The 20,919-nt window shown below is 32.1% G+C and overlaps 5 protein-coding genes across 11 annotated transcripts in view; 3 read left to right on the plus strand and 2 right to left on the minus strand.

The window, feature by feature from the left end:
* Positions 1–5,567, minus strand: part of LOC132911768 (serine/threonine-protein kinase tricornered) — a 44,861-nt gene extending 39,294 nt beyond the window's left edge. Inside the window, exons 1-2 of one of the 3 annotated variants that reach the window (XM_060968707.1) lie at positions 5,124–5,567; positions 1,987–2,120 (exon numbers count right to left, since the gene is read on the minus strand). In XM_060968707.1, coding sequence (XP_060824690.1) covers positions 1,987–2,120; positions 5,124–5,125 — 136 coding nt within the window. In that variant the 5' untranslated portion in view covers positions 5,126–5,567. Of the gene's footprint in view, positions 1–1,986; positions 2,121–2,320; positions 2,440–4,955 lie in introns of those variants that run through there. The other 2 variants (XM_060968752.1, XM_060968699.1) reach the window with 2 other exon arrangements.
* A 752-nt stretch (positions 5,568–6,319) lies between these two features.
* On the plus strand, positions 6,320–8,975 carry LOC132912028 (transcription initiation factor TFIID subunit 11). Its single transcript, XM_060969125.1, has 6 exons — positions 6,320–6,473; positions 6,602–6,802; positions 6,881–7,149; positions 7,227–7,314; positions 7,394–7,490; positions 7,568–8,975. Exons 2-6 carry the CDS (start codon positions 6,659–6,661, stop codon positions 7,699–7,701), a joined length of 732 nt encoding a protein of 243 aa, XP_060825108.1. The 5' UTR covers positions 6,320–6,473; positions 6,602–6,658; the 3' UTR covers positions 7,702–8,975.
* A 78-nt stretch (positions 8,976–9,053) lies between these two features.
* LOC132912084 (A disintegrin and metalloproteinase with thrombospondin motifs adt-2) lies at positions 9,054–10,160 on the plus strand. The gene is made up of 2 exons (XM_060969194.1): positions 9,054–9,302; positions 9,497–10,160. The coding sequence occupies exons 1-2, from the start codon at positions 9,098–9,100 to the stop codon at positions 9,691–9,693; spliced, it is 402 nt and encodes a 133-aa protein (XP_060825177.1). The 5' UTR covers positions 9,054–9,097; the 3' UTR covers positions 9,694–10,160.
* Positions 10,161–10,270: 110 nt separating this feature from the next.
* LOC132911876 (putative fatty acyl-CoA reductase CG5065) lies at positions 10,271–20,580 on the plus strand. 4 transcript variants are annotated; one of them, XM_060968894.1, is made up of 10 exons: positions 10,271–10,619; positions 11,652–11,777; positions 17,379–17,591; positions 17,906–18,103; positions 18,242–18,438; positions 18,646–18,755; positions 19,077–19,272; positions 19,382–19,621; positions 19,700–19,957; positions 20,131–20,580. In XM_060968894.1, exons 3-10 carry the CDS (start codon positions 17,394–17,396, stop codon positions 20,267–20,269), a joined length of 1,536 nt encoding a protein of 511 aa, XP_060824877.1. In that variant the 5' UTR covers positions 10,271–10,619; positions 11,652–11,777; positions 17,379–17,393; the 3' UTR covers positions 20,270–20,580. The 4 variants fall into 4 exon arrangements, with proteins under 4 accessions (XP_060824877.1, XP_060824894.1, XP_060824869.1 ...); XM_060968904.1 differs by lacking the exon at positions 10,271–10,619 and adding an exon at positions 10,821–11,158; XM_060968911.1 differs by lacking the exon at positions 11,652–11,777 and having other exon boundaries at positions 17,369–17,591.
* On the minus strand, positions 11,946–13,094 carry LOC132912069 (biogenesis of lysosome-related organelles complex 1 subunit 4). 2 transcript variants are annotated; one of them, XR_009659141.1, is made up of 5 exons: positions 12,901–13,094; positions 12,704–12,775; positions 12,386–12,607; positions 12,114–12,305; positions 11,946–12,023 (listed from the first exon to the last, which is right to left on the minus strand). XR_009659141.1 is itself a non-coding variant. In XM_060969183.1 (4 exons), the coding sequence occupies exons 1-4, from the start codon at positions 12,979–12,981 to the stop codon at positions 12,213–12,215; spliced, it is 468 nt and encodes a 155-aa protein (XP_060825166.1). In that variant the 5' UTR covers positions 12,982–13,094; the 3' UTR covers positions 12,112–12,212. The 2 variants fall into 2 exon arrangements, 1 of the variants encoding a protein (XP_060825166.1); XM_060969183.1 differs by lacking the exon at positions 11,946–12,023 and having other exon boundaries at positions 12,112–12,305.
* Positions 20,581–20,919: the final 339 nt, after the last annotated feature.

Below are 20,919 nucleotides of genomic sequence, written 5' to 3' on the forward strand. Positions count from 1 at the left end.
CGACGAAGCGATAAAGTTGGCATCGTTGTATACTGAATTTTCTTTGTCCTTCTAAAGAAGCGTAAACGTAAATATACATACGTATCGATAACTTTGCCTCAACGTTATGAATTTCAACCTTCTTGTATTTAAGCAATCGATATAAACGAAACGATTTAACTGATGTTAGTAAATAGCGTCGATCTGTTCCGGAGATGCTGGAAAAGCTTTTTCGTCTAAAGAAAGGAATTATTACGATAATAAAATAGCAGAAGCGCGTAAGTAAATAAAAATTTGTTCCTAGGTTTTATTGGACCGAGTGCGTCCAACTTTCTCACATATCGTATGACCAGCTTGAATTTCGCTCAAACGATCGCTCGCCCGGATTCGTAAAACAATAGAAATAGAATTTGAAATTGAAAGCTGTAGTTAGTAAATCAATTTAGATAATAAATGTCTTTTGTCGCATAAAATTCACATGGCGCATACGTGTATAGCTACATATATGCCTGGAAATTCTCATGCGTCTGTTCGTGTCAGTTTAGAAACGGCTCTACCAATGTATAGAACATAGCGATCGATGAACGAACCAAGCAGAATGGTCACGCGATACGAGGCAATTTTCAACTGGTTTGTCGAAAAAATGTAGTAGTCTGGTAACGATCACTTTGTTAGTCACGGTTGTAGCGTTCGGCTAAATAACGATAAAAATAATTTACTTATCTACCTACCTTTTCTTCTAGAACACAAGATAAGAAATAGAAAAAACGCTATAATAGTTGTACCTTTGATTTAGTTATCCTCGTACGTACTACCGTTTATCGTATTGAACGGTATACGTACGTGTGTGTACAGAAAAAGATCATAACGAATTACTTTATAATCTTTATAGCTTATCTTAATACTTTATAATCACTACAATTTTACAATCTCTACCTCTACGGTTTACAATTTCGATATCAGACGAAAAAGATAATAGCCAATGTGAATGCAAACCGTTTGGAATTATAAAAACATCGTGAAAAACGTTTTAACATGACATGGAAATCGTTTAGGCGATTGCTGTAAAAAAGTCCGCCGATGAATCATTCCGTTCTGTTCTAACTATTCTGCGTAGAACTTGTATCCATTGTACCTCATCGTCCGTTCGACGTAAAGTAGCGTACACAATAGCCACAAAGATTACCTTTACGCTCATCTACATATGTACGTCGCTGTTTTCGTAAGAACCACGAATCCTGAGTAAAAACGATAATACTATTTAGACGTAGCTACGCCGTAAAAGAGGTTTTATTTATTCGAGACTCGTCGACCTTCAAAGCCTTGTTCTTTCAAAAGGCGAGTCGATGCAAGAACACCCGTAAACGTTTGTCTATTGTTACGAATATGTTGGAATTAAGAAAATAATCGCGACGATTCGAGAAAAACTTTTTATTTATACGCGAACGATATTTTATAAAGGTGAAACAATACGTTTCTCTGCATTTGGAGTAACCAAAGCCGAAACCGAGACCGAAACCGAAAACGAAACGTAGGTTAATAATAGAGAAGAGACAAGGAAAGGATAAAGATCTTTAAATTTAATACGGTGATGGTTGGGTGAGAAATGGCAGCGTACAGTTCTGTCGCATCGAGACTTTCCACGGTGCTTCCGTGTTATCATAATTAAACGAATTAATGAGCGCGCATTTTGCTTCTTAGCTTTGTTTCGGCTTAAAAGGCGAGAACGTGCAAGATTAACACGAACCGTGGCCAATGTCGATTGCGAATCCGGAAGAAAGATATCAAACTTCTTAAACGTAATTATCCTTCTATCGTTATACTTCTACCGACTTATATCTTCGATGCTGTACGATTCAAAGATAATCCGATCGCGCGAATAGCACCGTATCTCGCGAATTTCATTTATACGTACGTTATGTTTGACATTTATCTATATTTCGGTATATGCACATAGGCGCGGTAAATCCTTCTTATTTCCACGATCCTCGCAATTCTGACACGTACCTTCTTGGTTGGAGTTGTTAACGTTAGGGTTAGGATGAGAAGTCAAAGAGGACGGTGTCTCATCCTCGGCGACGCCCATCGTTGTTGCTGCCGTTTGCTGATGATGCGTCTCCACTTCTGTAGCCTCTTCGCACCTGCAGAATAAAGACATTCAGAACTTCATCGTTCTTCGCATCGGTGTGCTTATCCTACGAGTATTTCCAAATGGTCGCTGTTTATGTACAGCAATTGCAATTTGAATGTTAACGATCAAACTACGGAAAATCCGTTATCGTTATCCGGTGCATAAATAAAGTACAAATCTATTACACGATATGTGTTGGCTAATATATACCTTTCCCTTGATCTTTGCACACGAATGAAGAAAAAGCTGGGGAATATTTGCGTCAAGCCTCCGCACATATATATATGTATATATTCGCCGAAACAGAGCGACATTTCTAAGCAATCGAATTTCCAGCCGAGACAGCATTTTTCACCAATCGCTTTCGTACCTTCGCAGATGGAAAGTGCTTACGTAAAACATGGTTTTACTTGGAGCGGCAGAGTCAAGGACCCGATGTTAGTCAAACTGTAAAGCGTTACGAGCGCGAATTCGCGTAAACCAACATTTACGTTTAATCGCAGCGTCACGTGTAACGTTAAACTCATTGATATCGAACAACGTAAGGAAAAGAGATGCGCGTAAACGTGTCTTTGTCGTTAGCGCGTTGTACGATTCTCTATTTTCCTTACTAATTCCAATATAATCTCAGGTGTTTGATGACAGATCTCTGCATAATAAGAGACTTTGCAAACATCGAGTAAACATTGTCCTCGATCGATACACTCGTGACACTGTATCGCATTTAAGTAACCAAGCCCTATCGTGTTAATTTTAGAAAACAATATGTATATCAACGTTGTAACGTCACTGATTTAACGTCGAAACGTTAATACGTGGAGACTTATAAAGAGTCGTTGTAAAGTATCGGGTATCGATATTTATCGTTTATCTGTCGCGCGTCAAACACGACTTAATTTAATCGGCACGATCCTGTTTCGTCGCGTATAATTTCTACTTAAAAATATTCATTTCCTTAAAATTTTGTTTTTATAGTCTCTTAAGGTAACAATCTGCGACCTTTGTAAACAGAGGGTAAAATCGAAAGTCGGGTAGATGCAAATAACGGTGTATCGGTCGAAAAGGAAAAACTTTTCGGTTGAAATGCATGAGAAAAGCAAGTCCGAGTGCCAACGATCGTATCGTATCACGTACTATCTAATAACGCATTCGTACGATAAGACAAATTTGCGCTTAAAAAAAAAAAAAAAAAAAAAATGAAAGACGTGGGATTGGTAAGTCGGCGCGATATGACGCGTTCAACGAAATAAGAAAGAGAGGAGAATATCGCGGTGTCTCTAACGGTATATTGACCTCTGCAATGCCGATCGCCGTAAACACATATTCTATATCTCGCACGTGACTATGTACTTTGCTCGTCGAGTTTTCATGTCGCAAATCGCAATGCTTCTTTCACATCTACAGTATTATTACGTATATACGTACACAGGCAGTTTCAATATGCAAACGCTGTTTCTCAACGCTGTTTCTCAACGCTGATCCGAAATTCATTTGTAACTTGATACTTTTACACAATTTGTGCACGAGCTGATGGTTCGGTTGCAAACCTAATCGAAGAAAAATTACAGAAACGACTGCGCGTTATTTCGTGTACATGGCCGTCTCGACGGAAACCGTGCGCCACGGAATTAGCGAAAATTCAATTAACTACGAACAAATTGAAAAAAGTAGATATGTATATAAGTTGGTTCGCGTGGTAAAGAAACGTTATCGTTTGCTCGCGAAGCTTGGTTCGAAAGGCTAGCAGGTTGAACAGAGGCAACCGCGACAAAGATACGTGTTCCCTATGTAGCGAAACAGGCTCTTCTCCGTTGATTCGAGCAAGACTCGCCGGGTCGTTTCTCCTTCGGCCAACGACCGTCTCTCTACGTTTCTACCTTTAGTTTCAGCCGCTCCCTTTACGCGTGCCTCTACGTAAATGCAATACCTTCGAACTAAATCCGTACGTTGAAATCGCACATCCCTTCGGAATGGCGAGCATCGCTTCGAAACGAGCGACGTCGCTTCAAAAAATTCTCCTTGAAAATATATCGTATCAGAAATATTTGAATAGTATTCGATATCGAATTCGTACAGTGATACGAGTAGAATGAAAACTGACTGGTATAATACGATGATCTGGATGGCACCTTAATTTCTATATGACAACAACGGCAACTTGTTTGTACTTAGTAAGAATAGTAGTAGGACATAGTAAGAATGTTTATATCGTAAAATAGATCAACAAGAATGAAATTCTTTTCGCTGAAATAATGTTACGATCAATGAGATTTTATCAAAGTAACAGAAAGGCAGATTAACATTTTTACAATACATTCTCTGCAGCGTAAAAATGGTATGAAAATGAATACGTTCGAATATGGAAATTACGAAGGGCAGAACGAAAGGGCAGATCATTTTACGGATAACGTGGTTCGTGTGCTATAGAGTAGCTTTTGTAGAAAATAAAAAAAAAGGAAAAAATAAGACAAGAAACGTCTATCGAAGATGGAGTGTATTTTTAGCAATGGTACAGACGATTGAAAAATGAAGGTTGATAAAATAAAATTTGAAGCCGAAACGACGAGAATGACGTTTCCGTGGAAGAACGAGATCAAGGAACGAGAAGTCGGAGAGCTTTTGAAAAGACAAGACCGGTTTTTCACTAGCGTTTCTATCACGGTATATATACATAGATGCGTTAGCACAAAAGTTTAGAATGACATTGTTGATAAAGCGCATGATAGTATGCGTATGAAGAGACGTGTGTGCGGATTAAGCGCGAACATACATAAAGGGTTATGTGTTGTGCAAAATTCAATGTAAATTTACAATATTTTCTGCTTGTATCGGCAGTTTTTCATACCGTCTACGAGGACAATCTTTTCCACTGTCTTATGCTCGATGAAGAGCTGTCGCGACGGATGCAATGCTCGCTGGCAACGAAACCCTTTCTTCTCCTTTCGCCATAATTTTCTCGTGAAATCCGGTACGCAACGAACGCCGTGTATTTTCCAAGACACACCGTACTCACATCTTAATACGCGACTCCGTCTTGAAACTGCATTCGTAGGCCCGGTATTCGATGCTTCGACGTTAGAATCGAGTCAACTCTTTGCCGACGATGTTACTCTCGATCTTTGATATTTCACTGTATTCCACTCACTCACCACCGCTCTCCCCTCGGCCCTCGAATAAGATAGACAATATACTCGGCCGAGTTACAGACTACAGACCTACCGAGCCACCAGCTATCGTCCCGAGTTCCGGCCAGTTCTCGATATCCCTTTTCCCCGCGCCGAGTACCCTTTACTTTTCAATTCAATTATCTATTGATTCGTATCCAATATTAAATTTCTTTTTACTTCGATCACTCGAGTCACTTGCCTTGATAAAATCGCGCGATACTTTTTTGTGAACACCAACAAACTATGAAAATCGTGAATACGATCTGGTATTGACAAATACGTCGCGGCGTCGCGACACTGTCGACTAAATTTTACTCAGCCACCAGCTGGCGCCACGTTGCGATGCCTCGCGTCGTTTAATTCCTAAAAATATTCCCATTGAACAATGAAATATGTATGCATTTTTCATCTAAGCTTGTTTCCATAGATTTTTCATAGCGATATATCACATAGATGTTACTTTTCTAAAATTTTACTGTTCTCCGATTTTACATTTCTCAATGGCATAAATTCGTTTGCGTTTGAAAAATGAGAAACACGTGTGCCTCGATATGCCTGGATCAATTTGATTTAGACTTTCTTATACTCTGATTCGCTTCGATACATTTAAAATAATTGAAATCTTTTTATACAAATATATATTTATAGATTTAACGAAAAATCAAAACTTTTAGTTAAATTATTTTATTTTCCGTATATAAGAATAAACGCGATATTTTAATCATTATAATGCAATTTATATTGTTAGAGTTGATAATTCAATAATTCGGAGAGTAAACATTTATTCTATATTCGTACTAAATCTTACGCGACTTGTTATTATAATATTTATTTAAATTTTTTTGTAGACAAATAATCTTGTTACAGATTGAAATAATAAAAGATTAGCAAAAATTATATAACATTATTTAATAAGAAAATAAGTTACGTTCTCGAGTTTATTGTGTATTTCATGATCTATAGTATTAAATTAATATGTCATTTTTTAAGAGTCTACGTCCTACCTATTGAAAAGTATGGCGGGTTTGTTTGAATTAAACCATAAATAGTGCTTATGCAAGGTAACGTTTTTTATATATCACACTGGGGTATTAAAGACCATTGTTGCAAAACGTGCATAGATTTACAGAGTTTTTTATAATTTATTTATTAGGCTATGCTTGCTAATTAAATATTTAGATTAAACTTTTCATAAGGTGATTATTATAATATTTAATCTAACCTAAAATAATATATTTTTGTAGAATTCAATTTGTTGTAAATAACCTAAACAAATACAAATAATCTAAACCAAAGACAAATACAAGAAATTTTTAATTTTTAGAATGAACGAGAAGCCCTAAATTTATAATATTTGTAATTAGATATATCTTATTACATCATGGATAATATATTTGGAAAAGAAGACTCTGAAAATGAAAGCGAGCATGTAGATGTTGAGGAAAAGGAAGAAAAAGTTAGCCCTTCGCAAGATTCTGTAATCAAAGATGTAGAAGCGATAGATGTTGATAATATACAAGTTAAGGTATGTTAATAGGATGCTATATCGCTAAGCTAATATATTTTCATTTGTATATATTTTCATATATATTCATAATATTAGGTAGAATATGATGCGATGAGTTCGCAGTCACAGTCGGATGGAGAAGAAATAGAAACTAATTTATTATGTGACGAAGTCACAGAATTGGAAGATCAATTGGAAATTGTTAAACATGAAATTGAAAGTAGAGAAGAAGAGCAAGCTAGGGAAGATATATTTGAAAATGACATAGTATTGCCTCATGCAAATCCAACAAGCGTTAAAGAAAGAAGAGAAAGTAAAGAGAAAAGTAAAAAAGAATTAGAAGAAGAAGAAAGAGAAAGGATGCAGTATGTACTTAAAGTTTTTGCAGTTTCTGAATATATATTATTTTATACATAGATAAAATACTTTTTTTTCTTCAAAGAGTACTAGTGTCAAATTTCACTGAGGATCAATTGGACAGATATGAAATGTATAGAAGAGCAGCTTTTCCAAAAGCTGCGATAAAAAGAGTAATTATTTTTCTCTTACATTTTTTATAATACTATGTCTTTTTTAAATGTGTTTCATAAATTATATGCCATATTCCAGATCATGCAAACTATAACAGGTTGTTCAGTGTCACAGAATGTGGTCATCGCTATGTCTGGTATAGCAAAAGTGTTCGTTGGAGAAATAGTAGAAGAAGGTGATACTTAAATCTTCTGTTAACATCTCTAACGAGTTAAACTATTTCCTTTAATTCAAATATGATTATTAAATTAGCTCTTGACGTTATGGAAGCTCATCAGGAATCGGGTCCTTTACAACCAAAACATTTAAGAGAAGCAGTTAGAAGATTAAGACTTCAAGGGCAAATTCCAAATGGACGTGCTAATAAAACATTCTTTCGTCTATAAGTATTCTTTAGCATAATTATTTAAAGCTGTGATTTAAAACAAATGTCTTTAATAGGTTAAAAAATTGGGTAAATATTTTTGTATAAAAAGGTGTGATGTATACACAATGTATTAAAGTTATTCAAATGAGAACAGATACAGCTTCTCATACATGCACACACAGAGAGGGACATACAGTTAAGAACATAAAATAAATTTTTGCTATTGATTATATAATTATATAATTGTTTTATATTATTAGTATTATTTCCGTCAAAATATCTTTCTCACGTTTCTCTATTTTCTACCATCGTTTGGTATTATCAAACGAAATTTTACAATAGCGTGCGAGGATTAATATATTTATGTTTAAACTAGTTTCAAGTTATGAAGAGAATAAATAATCACAATAAAATAACCAAATATAACAACGTGAAATGGATAAATTAATAATTATGTAGAAATAATGTACAATTTTATGTATTTTTTATTTAATGATATAGGAATTATTAAAGAAATTGAAGATAAAATATTTCACATTTATATTGTCTCATATGTTAAATTAGAAGAAATCAAATTCATCAGTGAATATATTATTTTTATATTTTTATATCTATTTAATCACAAAATATTTTTATTATCCAAACATATTTCTGTATGTGAAATAATATTTGCTTTATATTACGCCTCCTTTAAATATTAATTAGTATTTATAATATTGATATGTGATAGCATCTTTCATATTGCTACTTTCTGGCTTTTAATACTTCTTAGTAGTAGTAATTGATGAACACAGTCAATTGTTTTATTTTAACTAACTAAATATACTATATGTATATACAACTATCACATATCCTGCATATATAGGCGAAACTGTCAAATAAAATGTGATTTATTTCATCCTATTAATGTATAATTTCATTTAACTGATGAAGCATTGTGAGCGATTAATGTAATATGTATTTATTACCTACATTGTTATTAGTATGCATTATTTCAGAAAAGTCTGATAATAGTATTAAATTTGGAGAGTTGTATACCTTTAAATCAAAGGAAAATACTCTAATATTTAATTCAAATCCTTCGAATGCTAATGAAATTCATGAATGGTAATAATATTTTTTTTATATTGTAACAAAATTATATCAAGCCACGTATGTTTTACAATTGTTTATTATCTACTGATGACGTTGTTATACTAGTTATGAGACTTAACATTAAGTTTATGAAAATAGTATATATGATAATCAAGAGGTTAGCCTTTTCTCTGCTGAATTAAATGTTTTACAAAAAGTTCAGGCAGATACTAAAAAGAAAGTTAATCTGTATGTTCTTGGATTTAATAACAAAAACATCAGATATGTGAAAGTACGCAATTCATATAATTTGAAATAAATATTCATTTAGTATACGTTGGATGCAGTTTGGTCAAATAATACCACAACGAAATGATAAAGGATGTTATGATAGTCCATTTTACTGTAAAAGTCTAAGAAATCGTCGGCGCAAATTACTTAGTTATTTAAATAAACTGCTTTATGAAAATCCTACAATGAGCATGGAGTTACATGAGAAGGAACAAACTAACTTATTGAAGGATATTGGACATCCTACTGAAAATAGTAAGTAAACAATGAAGTTATTCATTTAGATTTATGCACTTCCAAACGTACCTAGTATGTACTTAATATTTATTATTTTTAATCAATTAATTTATTATATATCTATTATATACGTATATATAAATCTATTATTAATCTATTTTAAAGTTAAAATTTTTTTATTAACAAAATAAATCACTTTTCAAATATTATAGATAGTGAATTGTGGGATGACTGGAGCAATTGGAGTATATGCAGTGTAACATGCGGAAGTGGTCGTCAAGTTCGTTGGCGTCATTGTTCAGCAGAACATTGCATAAAAGGATTAAAGAGAGCACAAATAAAAGCATGCCGTTTAAAAAAATGTGATTCTAAAGATATTCTTCACTGGCTTGGCATTAAATCCAAATAGTTCTATTAAAAACAGAGAATACATTGTTATATTTTAAGTTTATACAGAAGTACGAACATAAGATTTTGACTTTAATTCTATATTCTACATTAAAATGAACCTTTTCTTTCGATGAAATCGTATTTAACTTTAACTAAATTTTACACATTATATTTAATAGATGTAATAATCAATGGTATTTCTGTCTGTATTATTTGCTGCTATTTATCGATAAATTTCTATTTTTTCATTCTTTGCTTTAGTATTTCCGCTCTATTAAAAAAGTGAAAGATATTACACATTTTAATACAGTTTACGTACATACATATGTACATATATCTGCGATACATTACGAAATTATTATAGCACATTTGTATATGCATATGCATATTGTTCTAAATTAAACTTTCGGTAACGTTGGGAACGATATATATATAAATGATGGTAAAAAACCATTAAACACTTACTTTGCCGTGATAAAGACTTTTAATTTTGTCTTTTTTTTTTTTTTTGCGATGTGCATGTAGCATTACTAAAACTACATAATTTTTGCTTTATCCTTAGTTAATCATTTCTATTAAATAATAACATTGCTTAATCCTCTTATATGTAATTTTATTATTGCTATAGCTTTAAAAAGATTATTAGATCATTTCGTTCGTTGATAGATAATTTCAGTCTGTAAAAAGTATTACGTGAAATTAATAAATCAGTAATCCAAATTATGCTATATGATTTGGTAAAATCGTTTGTTAAAACATTTATCATTATATTTATTTTTATAGAGTGTTTATCAATTTTTCAGTCCGAAAGTCGTTTAAATAATATTATATTAACTCCTTATAAACAATCATCTCCCAGACAAAAGGAAAATTTGCATCGTACCATGGAAACATACGCTATTACAAATAACGAAGTTGATACAGTTGGACAAAGTGAAAAAAAAGGTATAACTAATAAGCAATTGATTGACTATTTAAATTATTATTTGATAAATACTTTATATAATTATTGATAATATTATTAAAGGAGAATATATTGGGTCGCCCGAAAAGTTCATTCCGATTTACATTTAGATTCGATATACATTTATTGAATTATATAGGTGCCATTTTATTCCACAACTTTTCTCCATCCTTCAAGCAACTCGAATATTGCATCCTTCCAGAACCTCTCAGGTTTTTCAGCGAAAAACTTTTCAATAAGATCTTTCGTGTCAATCAATTTCCTTCAAAATCGGAACAAACCTTCCGGACGATCCAATATTAACCTATTAAGGGCCAGGGATTACGTTAACGCTGTATTTCATTTGTAGTTATCTTCGATCAATTTACTTTACTGACGTTTGCTTTTTGCTATTATGGCTATGAAAAAGAATTCCGAGGACTTGCCTAATATTCTTGCTTTCTTTTTTATTATTTCTTCTGTCAACTAGATTCTACATTTTTATACAGTTTGTACAAATTGTAATATTTGTAGCATAGTGGTAAGCTATGCTTTTGTAAATCATACCAATCTTTCTTGCGTCTCTGATTTTGAGTCGATTTCTGTAAAACATTTATTATTCTAATACATATTTTGTATTTTGATAAAAGAATATGTAAATTACTTTATTTAATTTTTCACCAATATATTTGTAGTAATTTCAAACATTTTAATTGTAAAAATGTTATTTTTATTTTTTCAAGAATGTCATGTTTGTACATGTCTTGAAACTTAATATATTCCAATTATTTAAAATTTAGATAAATATAATAACAGACTTGAAAATTATTCAATACATCATTTTATTAATGGTGATAATTGTATTAAATAATACTTTAATGGAAGAATTATTCTTTATTATTATTATACGAGTCTTAAATTTATTGTGCATTTTTCAAAATATGTGGCAAATATGAATGTTATATTTATGGCACTGTTTTAGCAGTAATCTTACATGAATATTTTTATTTGAAAATGAAATATTTTAACGATAGGTAGAATCAATCGTCAAGGACCAAAGATATGGGATCAATGGGGAAATTGGTCAAGCTGTAGTGTTACTTGTGGTATAGGAAAATTAACAAGATGGAGGCATTGTATAGGTGGAAGTTGTTTATTAGGTGAAAAGAAAGCACAATTAAAAACTTGTACTCTTGCAGCATGTTAATGATCAGACTATGAATTATGGTAGTTTTTTAGTATTCTAGGGATAAAATTGGCAAAATATGTAAAATTTGAATAATGATAATTATTCCAGGGTTTCTATTTATTAAATACTATTCAGCCAGTAAATTCAAGGTATAATTTTATTTGACTCATTAATGAATATTTGTCTGTAACATTTTATGTCAGAAAACATTCTATATCTGTAAACAATCATAACACAATACGTACTAAAATAATTTTTATTTTATATCTATAATAGAAACATGCGAAATTCATTTAATAATACACACCCCTTAAATATTGAAGATTTTCTTCTAATGTAGCATATATTAATGTATGAAAATAATTGATAAATCTATTATATGTTTCTATAAAATAAAGTATTTTATTCATTCGCTCTTAAAATAGTCATTGGTTCTATAAATTGTTGGAGGCTCGTACATTGATAATTTATTAGGTACCACAGGTTCTTGAGTTTTTTTCTGAAATACGTATCATGAAATATATGTGTTAAGAATCAGGTAATCGTGTTATCAACATTATGAAAGTAACAATGACTTACAAAGAAAGATAAACGATTTAACATTCCAAATAATCTATCAGAGATTCCTAATTCAGCCTCTGCATTATCAACGGCAGCTTCTAATGTTGTTAGATTTACATTAATCATTGCAATAACATGTTCTAAAGCATCTATTCGTCTGTTAAGATTTATGACCTCTTGTTGCATGTCTTGTAGTTTTGGGATATGTTGATCAATACATTGATTATTTTCAGACTGAACCTTTTAACACAAAGTATAATGTACATAATATATATACATATATATATGTAAATTATGTTTATTAAAAATCTATCAATTTAAATTATTATCTCTAACCATTTCAATAATTGACTGAAACTCTTCTAAACGTATCATTACATCTTCAATTGCATCATGGAAATTCTTCATCTGGAATGAAACATTACATTGTATCGTACGTTTTATTTTACAATTATAGGATATAAGAAAATATTCTTTGTTATATGTAACACTTCAGGTTCATTCATTGAGGTTATGTATAGGATGGTACATACTTGACTGGATAAATCTAGTTTTAAATAATTTGCATAGTCCTTAGCTAATTCTTCGACTATCGGTATAGTATGCGAAGACATTTTTTTAATAACAATTTATTAAAATGATAATCAATTGTTTACATTGTTTGTTACTAAAACGCCACTTCTTGGTACCACGCGTCTGTGGTATGATAAGGTATATATAAAGATCTTTGTTTCCGTCAAGATAGTTTCTTATTTTGCAAAATATATGAAGACTGCAAAGAAATGTATGTTATATAAAATACATAGAATTAATTCAATATTACATCAAAGTTTAATATTACTTTACTTGGTTCTGTCTTTTATTATTATATTTATTTAAGTTACTTCTTTATCGGCATAAAATGTTACTACATTAAACTTATAAATACAATAATACTATTACTTATTGAGTAAGGAATAAATTATACAGCAAATGTTTAATGAGCGACAGCAAGGAGAGAAAGGAAGAGATATTTTCTAGAAGAGTAATGTAAATGTCGATGAACTACAAATGTGCACTGAGTTTACACAACATCTTTGCGTAACGAAAATTTTTGACATACTTGTTGCAAAAACATTAAGGCGATACAACTAACTTTTCAGTGAAAGGAGCAAGTGCAACTTATTTCGCCTAATTATATCAAAATTATATCGTCCATACGATTACTTTTGCACACATGATTAAATTTAGAAAATATGTTATACGAGTTTATATGATAATACCAAATTATAAAATTTCGTTATATGTCGTTTGACACTTATCTGTGGAGTATAATAACGCACGAATAAAGAAAACTTAGATTTAACTTTACCAAGGTAAAGAAGAAATTTGCGTTTAATTTTCTTTTTCTTTTTAAGAAGTGCATTTAAATAGCACTCGATACGATACTATACATGCATGGGTATCTATATGTAGACATATGTCTATAATATTCATAATGTAACAGAAGAATAAAGTTGAGCGTAAGTTTTAAGTTACTTTAGCCACTTTGACTGTAGTGACCCAAACGTAAATGTTGATTTAAAAGAAATATAACAATTTCATTGCATCTCGTACGCAACGTAATTTGTTTCAGTCAAAAGTATCGTTTTACATTGAAGCTACATGAAATAGTATGAACGAATTTTATAATGAAAAATATTTCGACAGAAGCAAAAGGAAATGCGCATTTCTTCGTAACTGAATGCATCGAGTGACGAAGATACCACAAGAAAAACTTTTCGAATAGAAGGAAAAGGTTTATATTTCGTCAAATTGAACGCACCTGCGCTCAGGTGGGGAGACGACATTAGTTCTGCTACGACTTTCAGCTCTATCTGCGTTGAAGCTCAGTAGGTTCGAACACCGTGGTTCACGACTGTTCTTCCTGTTCTCATTTAGTTTGAGCGATTTCGTGTTGTATTTCCAACTCTCCTGCCGATTTTGCGCACTGAAATATCTTAGAAGAGACTTGTTTCTCTTTTATCAGTCTATTCCCGCTAGGTAAGTATATTTTTCTTTCGTATTATTTTCATATAAATTTTTTGATATTAGGTACCGGTGATATTTTGTTCGTTTTGTTGTGTAATGAATTCAGTCAGTGAAATCAATCGGGTACTCCTTAACGTTGATAGTAGGTGACTCTAGGAAAGAATGAATAATAAATTGGAAATAAATAAATACATATTAAAGTTGGTCATATAACAATAGTAATAATAAAAGTTGTTATTATTACAAGTAGCTATTACTATTTTGCAAGTATTATATTCATTCCATTATTTGACTCTTTTTATTGATGTGAAAAGTGATTGGACCAAGGAACAAGTCAAGCAGCTATCGATATAGTTGTTTTTGTATTTAACCCTCTGCTGTCACTTTTAACTTTCCTACTGATTCGTATGTAAAATTTTAGTTGCAGTCATTATTTAAATAAATTTAATTAGTATATATTAGGGAGATGGAATAAAAGATAACAATGCTAGATAATAAACGGATAAATACGGATACGGATAAATGGAAAAAAAGAGAAAGAAGATAATAAGATGGAATATACAATATACAATGGTGATGACTTTTCATCAAAGGTGTTTTTGTTCGATCGTCGAAAAACAGAATGATTTTCTATTTGTCTGGTTGATTGTATTTCTCGTCAACATAATTGTTAGTTTGAGTGGAAATGTTATTTTATCTGGGATTAAATATGTTTTAAGAATGTGTAAACAATTTTTTAAATTAAATCAACGTAATATATCTTCATATACTATTCTACGAAGATCTTTCATAAGGCTGTTAAATTAAATGTATCGGTATACGCGATCGTTAGATACTTTCCACACTATCGGAAGCATTCATTCGAAATCGTGATTCGTTTAGACTAATTAATTCTTGATCATAAATATTTTAATCTGAAACGATACATCTGGAAACGAATTTTACACGGTTGTCCAGTTTCACCACTTATCATTAAGACATTTCAAATCCATACGAATTTCTTTTGCTAATGATACAATTGTTCCTTTTTTCGTCGAATGAATAAATTCTTTGCAGTTATTTTTGTAAAACGTTTTTACGAGGCGTTTTTCAAATCAATAATGACACTAATTATTGAATATCGTGTAGTAATTATTGGACATGTACGTAGAATAATAGGAAGAGTTATACATTTTACTTATTTTGAAACGTAAATATTCATAAGATTTAAAATTATATAGCGTTCTTAGATAAGATTTAATAGAGGACACTATTAAATTACATGGTTTACTCTGTACACTTCCGTCTTCTAAAAAAAGACTTTGTTGCAGCTATGTATATATTAAATTTTTCTGTTCACCGGGATGCTTCAAGTAGATGTCGGCTAAACCGTAAACAGGTTTTAAAATATCTTATAGAGGATTATTCTACGAATAAAGTTTCAGAAACACGTTACATAGCAATGAGCAATTTATTCTTACACGATAGTTGTCATTTTACGAATTAATCTTGGTTAAACCAGTTTGTATTACACGGAAGGAAAAGTATTTCAAAAGGATTTGCAGCTAATCATGATACGCAAAGATTGTTCTAGTTTTGTAATTGAAATTTTATATTATTGCTGTCGAAAGGTGCAGGAAAAGTGAAACTCATTCAATGTTGCCACATTTAATACTATCGAATGACCGGACCATTCACTTTCTAATGAAACTACATAATTTTACTTCAATTTCTATGATCTATCTACGATACTAATACGCGTGTATCGTAAAAATGACATAATTTTTTCAGCTTTCGTAGATTTTTTCATTTCTTGCATCGTTTCATACTTTATTAAATACCATAATGTTATGGAATATATCGTAACATTTTCGACAAAAATTGATTAAAATAATAATAATGTTTTAATCGTATAACGAAAATACATACTACTTCGAATGCAAGAAGTAATGTATAAAAATGTATTTATGATTTGATTCTTGACGTTACTTTTAAATTCTCGCATAATACATACGATCGTTATATTACGTCATGGCAAAATATTACCATAACGCGAGAAATTATATGTTTATAGAACAGTTAAATGTGCAAATATAGTAAGTTACGGTAACTATACCTCAAGAATACTTTCACTGTCAAGTACACTACACGTTATATTATTAACGTAATTGCGAGATAAAACGACGACTTTTGCAATTAATGCTAGTTAACTATATAGTAGGTTAAAGTTCGTTTGCTTAAAAATTATGAATTGTACTTTCGACGCACAGATGTACTCATTTCTGTCTATCGAGGCATGGCCAAAAATTAATTCTATAGTAGTAACCATACGTGGAATGTATCGGATTACGCCAATACCTACTCACGAAAAGGACTGGTTTAACTTTGTTTTCTCCTTGGACTTTGTTCAAACGACAAAGAGCGACTGACTTTTTCCGAGATTCAGGCACAAGCGAATACGCGATTATGAGATGTTCGCGGAAAGGGAAAATCGAGGAAGTTTGGGAAAGAAACTGACCGAATGAAAAGTGGAAAAATGGAGAAGACGATAAAAAAAAAAAAAAGAAATAACAACCGTAAAATTCGTTAAAAATATTTCATCTATCTTAGAATATATGAATATGTAGGTATATGCGCTGGTATTTTATTATAATAATATGTGCTTAATTCATAGAATGGACAGATTCCAGCAAAATGTGTCGTTAAGCTTCTTTACAAGTGTACCGTTAATTTAAAAAAATATTACATTTATAAATTTAATTCCCTACGTACACGATCGATGTACGTGCGTATACGTCTACGTACCAATGTGTTTCTGCTGTTTCGAGTTCGATAGAAAATATAAATTTAAATCTTATTCGTAGAATCGTTAGAATCGTTCAGTGGATCTTCCATGTTTTTCCTTCTTTTCCTTTTTTATTGTTAAACCAAGTAGAATAAGCGAACGAGCAATAAATAAACTAATCTTTTTCGGAGACGCTACGCATCGAACGTACTGAACTTTGACGATAGTTTGTTTCAGATTTAAAAGAAAAAAATGAGCGAATTAAGCGAGATACAATCCTTTTACAAAGGAAAAGTCATTTTCGTAACCGGAGGGACCGGTTTGATGGGAAAAGTTCTGATCGAGAAGCTACTTTATAGTTGTAGCGATTTAAATAAAATTTATGTTTTGATACGGCCAAAAAGAGGTCGTACTCCCGAGATGCGTGTCGACGAAATGTTTAAATTACTCGTAAGTATGAACTTTACTTCTTTGTACTTTATACTTTGAATCTATCTCTTTTTTAAACTCTTGCTAATTATTTTCGATTAATCGGAGCTGTATCTAGTATAGTGTACTTGTGTTATCATATAGAAGGTGATCACGAATCACGAGTATCGTCTACAGTGTATCCTATGTGACCAATTTGTTATTTATCGATTGTATACCAATTACGAAGCAACATAGCGAAATTGAATGGAGAACGACTAATTTTCGAGTACAATATCGAACCGACAAGCGATTAGTACGCGTGATTTAATGAAATTTGAAATAATTTTGAACAGATGTTTCAAAGAATACAAAAGCAAAAGCCAGAAACGATGAAGAAAGTTATACCTTTAAGCGGGGATGTTGGTACGAAGAATTTAGGATTAACTAACGAGCAACTCGAAATATTGATAAACGAAACTGACGTAGTATTCCATTTTGCCGCAACTCTTAAATTAGAATCTAAGTTGAAGGACGCTATCGACATGAATACGGTAAATTTATCAATTAAATCACGTAACAAACATTTCGTACTTTCAAACGTATACATTCAATTATACGTTTCCATTTTGATATTTGTGTTATTCTTTTTAAACTTTCTTTCTTTTATCTTGTTAATACCGTCGTTTAAGGTTGGAACGAAAAGGGTCATAGAATTAGGTAGAAAGATGAAAAAGCTGAAGGCATTTGTTCATCTGAGCACAGCCTTCTGTTACGCCGACAAAGAGGAACTCGACGAAAAAGTGTACGAATCATCCGCTGATCCTCACGACGTTATGAGGCTGGTTCAATGGCTAGATGAAAGTGCCATCGATCTTATTACACCCAAGTAATTAATATCCTTACGGGATTTTATTGTAGAGAAATAATATTACATTCGTATTTCTTAATAGCTTATAAAATTACAATCTCGATAATCTTTCTAAAATATCATATTACACATTATGGGAAGAACGACGAATTATCGTTTAAAATTAGCGTATCAAGTTAGTTTATTTGCCTGTTTAAATATTAATATTAATATCGATTAATACAGGGTGTTGGGTCTTCATCCGAATACTTATACGTATTCAAAGAGATTGGCCGAAAAACTGGTAGCGGACGAATACCCGGATTTACCTTGTAGCATTGCCAGACCATCGATAGGTAAAAATAATTTTGCCGACAAATAATACTTTTTCGAAAACAACTTGCAGAAAAAATGAAAAGCTATAGAGATATACATGTACCACGGTAAAGGATACTCTTCTTTTCATCGTTTTTGTAAAAAGTCGAAAGGAAGAAAAATGTTCGATACGATTATAATATATATTTTTATTTTCAGCTGATCGCTTACTTAAACATTTCGTTGTTAACGCGTGAAAATGTTTTAATTCCTGATATACATATTTATATAGACTATCGTTAAACGAATTGATAGAATACGGATTTTGTGCGAAAGCAAATATTACATTGTCGTATGTACAGTAACTCCAGCTTTGGCAGAACCGTTACCTGGTTGGGTGGATAACTTAAACGGACCTGTGGGCCTCATGGTGGGTGCAGGCAAAGGTGTGATAAGGTCGATGCTCTGTAATGGAAGCTATCACGCCGAAGTAATACCCGTCGACCTCGCTATCAATGCTCTAATCGCAGTCGCATATAGAACAGCTACGACGACCAAGTAAGCTACTCCGTCAGCCTTTCCGTTATCTATTTGCAGGTCAAATGGTAATTGGAACCGTCTAGTCTCTGCCCTTTGGTTTACATATTTCTCACTTTTTCTTTCTTAGAGATACAAGTGTACCGGTATACAATATGACGCAAAGTGGCATATTACCCATTACGTGGGGAGAAGTATTGGGTAAAGGGAAAAAGATCGCGTATGAATATCCTTTCGAAGGACAAATTTGGTATCCAACCGGTGACATACATAGCAGCAAATTCGTACATAATCTGATCGTCTTTTTGTTTCACGTTATACCGGCTTATTTCATCGATTTTCTTATGTTGATATTTCGGCAAAAGAGATTGTAAGCCAAGTTTTTCGAATTAATCTCTTCTTTTCTATCTTGTCAGTTTCGAATTGTACATAGGATATTCCTTTTTAGTATGGTTCGTATCCAAAGACGTATTTCCGTCGGACTCGAAGTTTTGCAATACTTCACTATGAGGGAATGGACCTTCCATAACTCAAACTTGCTAATAATGCGGCAAGAAATGAGTCCCAAAGACCAGGAGATTTTCCCAATAGATTTCTCGACTATCGATCATGCCGAGTATATAAAAACTTGCGTTCTAGGTGCACGACAATATTGCATGAAAGAGAATTTGTCCACATTGCCGAACGCTAGAAGACACCAAGCGATGTATGTATTCACGTTGTCAGTTTTAAAATGCTATTACGTTCCATCTTTTTGGAGAATATCGCGATATAAGCATACGTAAATGTTTTTTAAACGATTCTGATTTTTCATTATCGTACTTTCGTAGAACGAATATCTCGCTCTATCGCGATATAATTCGCGTATTGTATTTTCAGATTATACGTCATTCACATAATTGCTGTCTATCTATTTTACATCGGAATATTATATCTTATTTACAAGAACTTCGAAATAGCAAGATCTGGTTTGGATTCTGTCACGGAGCACGTGAAATCTTTGTCAATTTTGGGCTGAGTTACGCGAAAGATCCACCAGTAATAGCATAATGTATATTATTACGTATTTGTATACAAACGATTTAGCGTACTCTTTTATCTTAAAAGAGTTATCTTTTATATTTTTGCTTGAAACCAGCAATTGTATTCTATAACAAAACGCAACAAGCTCCGTTAAGAACCTTTTCTCAACTTACTTTACTATGTAATAATCAACCACACGCGACTTTTCATCGAATCAGACTATACGAAGCTACATATGTGTATGCGCGTTCTTCTTTTACGTCCGAGATAAATAGTAGTAAGTTAATAAACGAAATTTGTTATTTACTAGTACCAAATCTCATAATAGATTGGCACCGAATAATTTCAAATCGGATTTGAAATTCCGTTATCGAACTACCTAGGAATCTAGGTTCTTTAGTTTCGGGCATTTTCAGAACAAGATTCCCTCGTTTTATTTCTTTGTCATTAAAAATAATACAGTTTTCTTCGCTTGCCGTTTTCTCATCATCGTCATCGTTCTATGCAACTAGTAAGTATTTTTCGACGAGAATGCAACGTTATTCTTTCGCTAAACGACTTTTAACATTTCACATCTAAGCAGAACTAACCTGTTAATTGATTTAGCAATAGATATTCCGTAGACATAGGTTAACTATCGTGGGT

The sequence above is a fragment of the Bombus pascuorum genome, chromosome 1 (genome assembly GCF_905332965.1).
Source record: "Bombus pascuorum chromosome 1, iyBomPasc1.1, whole genome shotgun sequence".
Classification (NCBI taxonomy): Eukaryota; Metazoa; Arthropoda; class Insecta; order Hymenoptera; family Apidae; genus Bombus; species Bombus pascuorum.